This window comes from Mercenaria mercenaria, chromosome 3 (genome assembly GCF_021730395.1).
Source record: "Mercenaria mercenaria strain notata chromosome 3, MADL_Memer_1, whole genome shotgun sequence".
Taxonomy (NCBI): domain Eukaryota; kingdom Metazoa; phylum Mollusca; class Bivalvia; order Venerida; family Veneridae; genus Mercenaria; species Mercenaria mercenaria.
Genome location: NC_069363.1, coordinates 43,814,926 through 43,820,925, shown reverse-complemented (window position 1 = coordinate 43,820,925; position 6,000 = coordinate 43,814,926). Strand labels below are relative to the sequence as shown.

Here is a 6,000-nt window from a genome sequence, read left to right as displayed (position 1 = left end):
AACAAAATGGACAGAAAGCACAGCTAATAATGCTTCGCAAAAAGTACAATCTGACATGATCGTGAATTAATGTATCAGATAGGACAATAGACGTCTACATGAAAATTAGTTTGTTCATTTCTGCCAAAATACACGTAACACCCGTATAAGCAAAACAAAACGATTAAAGTATGTCCACCTTAATCCATGCCCCCCCCCCAACCCACACCCCCCAAAAAAAAAAAAAAAATAAATAAAATAAAAATAAAAAAATATACACACGAGTTGCCTCTACGATATTTTAGAATTAGTGTGCTTTTTAGTTGTTTTCAGGTCTATGTTAGAGGTATCTACAAGGTCACTACAAGGTGTAGCTCTATCACACTTTTCAACTAGACTAGATTTAACACTGTCACACTTTCCATCTATGTTAGACTTAGCACTAGCACGGTTTCCATCTAAGCTAGATTTTTCACCTGATTCAGTGATTTCAACAGGTGTGAACATGTAGTCACTGGCCGGGGTATCAATAAACTGGATCACTTTGCCAATTTTAGCAACAGTTTTATCATCTATTTCCACTGAAGTGTTGCCATTTTCGATCGTTTTTGAATAAGTAGCGGTAGGGGGAACTCCTTGTTTTTCAAGATTTTTCTGATTCTCAATGTCCTCTGCAGATACTGGCTTAATATTGCAAATGTTCCCTGTGCTGTTGTAAAGTTTGGTGTTGGATTCTCTGACAGATATAACACTGTTTTTGTTTATGTCCTCATTGGTGGTTTCCTTTTTCCTTTCTTCAATATATGCAGGATCTATTCCCGTAAGCCACCAGGTCAACATTTCTCCTTTACCCTGAAGAAATAATTTACACTTATTTAGCCTGAAGTGCAATGTAGGCTTAAGAGTGCTAATAACAACTAAGGCAGCCGTTGTCGTTTAATGAGCTATTTTAACATACACATGTATATCTAAATACTATCACGTATATATCAATCATACAAAATGTCAATGTAGGCGCACTTTTAAACGCAAAGCCGTAAAATAACGACGTCACACATCCTATGTATACACCCAATAGTGGACCAACAATAGTTTACTGTGTCAGCTTCCAACTATTATTGGTCAGATTTACTGGACTCTGTCTTATATAATTTTGTTACCATTAATAGTAAGGTATAAAGTATCCGTTTATAGTATATGTTTTCTCTTAAGCTTAAGACCATAGCTGTGTTCTTGAATTTCTATGGATATCACATGTATATAGGCCCTATACATCATTCTTTTTCACTTTCGCATTAGTCAACGCGTAGTTAATTGAAATCTTTTATGTTTAGATAAATGAAGACATTTGGTCTCTTTCGGCTAGACTTACCTTTACAGGGATAGTTCCCCGTTTCTCAAGTGTATACTTGCCAAACTGAACGAGTTCCATGTACGTGAAGTTACTTATATGTATCTTGTAAGCTGAAAAAGACAAATCATATAATCTTCTTTAACTTAAGCATAGCAAGAAATAAAGATACTGATCAACTCCAATCCAATTAATATTCAGTAACAGGGTAGTACATGTATAAGGCATTTTCCTTTCGGAATAAAACTATCAACAACTAATAGGCCGTTGGACAAAAACACAACAAAGCTCAAGTATTCATAGACTGATACAGAATAAAATGAATACTTCTAAATATTTATATTATAGTTATGAAAAACATTTACTTTTGTCCAGTGCGTGACAGCTTAATTAAGTAAACATACATGTCAGAGTGTTCTGTACTTTATGTACTTTTAGCTTACAACATTTCAAATGTAGAAGGAAACTATGAATATAGAGATTAGCAGCTGTAACATGAAAATAACTAGACAGCAAAATATCACATATATCCCAAAACAGAATAACATATTACCCTCTCCATTCGATTCCATCCGACTGGCGGTATTAACGGTGTCTCCGAACAAACAATACCTGGGCATTTTCAAACCCACAACGCCAGCACATGCAGATCCTAGATGGTAATGAATATAATAATGAATAACTATTTGCTCTTACACGCATCTTTGTTGAAATTATTCATGAAAAACAAATTGTGATGGCTTATATGAAACTTGCCTTTCTGTTTGTCTGCATATAATAAGAATCTGTTTAATGACGTCAATGAAGCACATGTTCGACCAAAGTCCATTTCTCAGAGACTAGTCTAAAATCTAGCATATGACTAATCGTTTCTGAGCATAATTTTCAAAGAGCCCAAATGACAAGGCTGAATTCTTAAATTAGGCCCCAGAACTAAGAATCTGGACAAAGTTATTGTACAAACCGTACTTAAAACTTATTAAATGTTTAGTCTTACATACATTCAAATTTAAATGGCCAGGTTTAGGAAAACGTAAATTAATAGATGAAATTCTTATATTTAAGTTACCACGCTCATTTGTCTGCCAACATTTTATACAAATAAAGAATGATTTAAACAATCTGGAGATGGACACATAGGATGTATTTGTAAATTATTTAATGTTGCTAACTTTTGACAATAAATCTTTTAATGATTTGACTACATACGAAAAGGAGACAAAAACTACATCTGGTAATGTATTCTGAATCAAATTATTTGACAAATAAAGAGGGTATCCAGAATATATTCAAATTATATTCAAATAGTGCAAACAAGTTTTGGCAAGAACGTTTATTAAATTCTTCCTTTCTGTTGCCACGACAGCACGAGTTTTGCGTAGAATAGATTGCTTTGGAAGAGGACCTTATGACTGAGAAATATTCATGTCACGTTTCATAAACCCACCAAGTGATTTTACACAAAATGTCAACGGGTAGACGAAAAACGGACGGTGAGTAAACTCAGTAGTTCACCTTGAGCACGTTGTGCATTGGTGAGGTAAAAAGAACAATGAAGTTCTTTTAATATCTACAAAACCTGATAAAAATGAGGTGACCAATTAGAAATTTTGCTAAATGTATGGTTAAAACAGCATCCTATGTATGCACCCAACAGTTTTGTGTCAGCAATATTTTTACGATCCACTTGAGCATGCGGAGAGGTTAGAAACCGGACCAAAATCATCCGTTGTACTTTATATTGTAATTAATCAACATTATACTAACAGAAAACTAAAATGTACCTTACCCGAGTGTAAACCAACCCGTATTTTCAATGGTTCATCAGGCATATGTGGAATTGTAAATATTTCACATGCTCTCACTAGATCAATGGACATGTCAGCTATTTCTCGTGCGTGGAACGGTGTGCTTATTGGAATACCAGACACAACCATATCTGCATGTACATATGGTAAATGGTAAATACCAATTCTTATTAATACAATATACATTTGTTAACTAATTAATCATACCGAATGTTGTACGAATTATGCAAATAGTTACCGACTCCACCAGTCAGAAATAATGTAAAAATCTTTGAACTCTTTATCATTATTTTACCAGATTATTTCAAAATAGTACATTTATTTATATCATATTATATTTATATTATTTTTATATATTCTATTTATTTAGTAAGGAAATGTAGATGGCTTCTTTTTGACAGTTTAGCACTAAACACTATAAAAAGACAAAAGTAGTGAGGAATAGTCTGTCGACTCTGGTCCAACTCAACGTTAGCTTTGTTCCAAATACAAGAACTAATGTGTACACGTTCTCAAGGTTACTCCTGTATTACTTATTACTTCTTTCATGTACATGTATAACATGAAAATCATGTATATCTTAAACGGCAACAAGGGTCTGTAAAAGCAGAAAACCATCGTTTTTGGACTTACATGCGTCTCCGATTGTTTCAACTTTGTACACATCATATTTGTCAATAATTTCGTCAAAGGTGATGTATAGTTTATTTAACAACGCAACAACTTCCATCGCCGTACTTCCGCCAGAAATATTCGTAAAACCAACTATATCACTGAAATAAATGTTTGTTTATCGAAGAAAACAAATGCAAAAACAAACACATGTGACGTAAACATATGTTTGGAACCGTTTGAAACATTTACAAGGGAGGACAGTTTACTGACTTTTTAACATTTGTGTCCCAATTTGTTTGCTTTTAAATAAGTTTGCAAATTGATGTGTAGATACAATTTACTTGTCAATATTGCATTATCAATCAAATATGATAAAATACTGGCTTCCAGTCCAATCCAGAATTTATGTATGTAAATAATCATTTGATATGTACATATTGGGAAATAAATATGTTTAAACCAAATATGATAAAATGTAATATCTGAAAGTTGTCAAAATAGCAGATAGCAAATCATTTCATTAGAATGAATACCACTTCCTACAAAGTGTTTTTCTAATTTTATAAAATTGTCCGTCTGACCGAATCGCCAATGTATAAGATTACATCTGCTGTTGGTATGTGCTAAAAGCATGACCTTGCTATCGTGTTTTTCGCTGGTTTTCATTGGAAAGTAGTCTTTTTTTTTAATTTTGTGTATAAAAACATCTGTGGACATTGGAACAGAATTCTTAATTTATTTTTTAAAATGGCATTTTCAACAGAATATCATTTGCTTGTGCATAACCACTTTCTCACAGAATGACATCTTCAATTTCAGTTAAAGTAGAATATTTACCTAAAATATATAGTGCACCCATCATGGTATTTTGCTTCTACCGGACGACCGTGCCTAAGGTCATCTGCCACGGCCTTTGGTAACATGCCTGTGGAAGAACAGAATACCTAAAATTAATAAACTTTCATGTCTATATACGCGTGCAAATAGAATGTATCAAATTAGATCTCTTTGCGAACAATATTGCCATGGATTGCAGTTTAATCATATTTTTTTTTTCATTTGCATTGTCGATTTTCATTTACAATTTCCATTTACATTTGTCGTATAATAACTTTAAGAATTCATTTTACTTATTAGATAAGCATTATTCATCTTGTTTTTCGGTCAAGTTACAAGTCACACACAAAAGAATTTCGGAATGCTACTTAAAATAATTTCAGCACTTGGTCATATGAGAAAGTGACAGGTCATGATATCTCGCCCAGGCTAACTACCCTCTGTCCACGTCATGATTGTTGTTTTTGTTCAGTTACTAATTGTTTTGACAAGCTGACTAAATAGGAATTATGACATGTTTATTTTCTAATGGTCATTTGCGTGTGTGCTCCGAGAAAACATTTTAGTCATCATTAGTTTTCCTCAAATACAGCATACTTTGAGTCAGAGCTTTAGTATCATTCTGGTACTCAGTTAGATTAGATGTGTATGTTCGATAATAGCAAAATGAATTAGTTAGATAAAGACCGAGGCAATTAACGTTGAAGTAATTATGTCGAAGAATTGAAGTTCTTTTAATAACTGTGAAAATGTTAGAAAATTATGAGAGAGAATTCTGAAGAAAGACATTGATGTATATATTACCTTAGAACTTAGTACATTATTAAATAGTAGTTATCATACAGAACAGAGTTGTTGTTGTTGTAGTTAGAATAGTAAACCTTAGTAACTGTTACACTACACATTTTCATTTACTTTTTCCATTTTCGTTTTTTTTTCTTTGCGATTTCTTGGCATATCAAACCGCTTTCGAAACTCTTTAATGTAATAGGTAACTTACTGTAAAGAAGTCTGTCAGTTTTGGCTTTCTCTGCAACTAGGTCCTGTGTACGCTCTGTTACTATCGCTTCCAGATGCTTTGAATACTTTTCCATCTAAAGGTAAGGTAATATTCGATAAAACTGTGAATTTTCAAAGGATACATTTAGAAAAAGGTAATGGGAAGTAGGGTTTGAAAACAGATGTCACTAAAATGTGTATATTTGAAAAAAGAGAAAATATAGAGGATAATTGTTGGTTTTGGTGTTATATCACGTTATAATTCCACCGAGTGGGCACCAAAAGTGATATTTTCACGAGTGGCGCAGCCACGAGTGAAAATAACAACTTTTGGTGTTCACGAGTGAAATTACCGTGATATTACATCGATACCAACAATTTTTCTGTTTATTTTATGTCTAAAACTCTACT

General features: G+C 33.0%; 1 protein-coding gene across 1 annotated transcript in view; it reads right to left on the bottom strand.

The window, feature by feature from the left end:
- Positions 1 to 220: 220 nt before the first annotated feature.
- LOC123523529 (atrial natriuretic peptide receptor 1-like) overlaps positions 221 to 6,000 on the bottom strand; it is a 44,860-nt gene continuing 39,080 nt past the window's right edge. The window contains exons 15-21 of the mRNA XM_045301194.2: positions 5,591 to 5,684; positions 4,591 to 4,678; positions 3,772 to 3,911; positions 3,120 to 3,269; positions 1,884 to 1,982; positions 1,352 to 1,443; positions 221 to 831 (exon numbers count right to left, since the gene is read on the bottom strand). Of these exons, the coding sequence (XP_045157129.2) occupies positions 271 to 831; positions 1,352 to 1,443; positions 1,884 to 1,982; positions 3,120 to 3,269; positions 3,772 to 3,911; positions 4,591 to 4,678; positions 5,591 to 5,684 (1,224 nt within the window). The 3' untranslated portion in view covers positions 221 to 270. The remainder of the gene's footprint in view (positions 832 to 1,351; positions 1,444 to 1,883; positions 1,983 to 3,119; positions 3,270 to 3,771; positions 3,912 to 4,590; positions 4,679 to 5,590; positions 5,685 to 6,000) is intronic.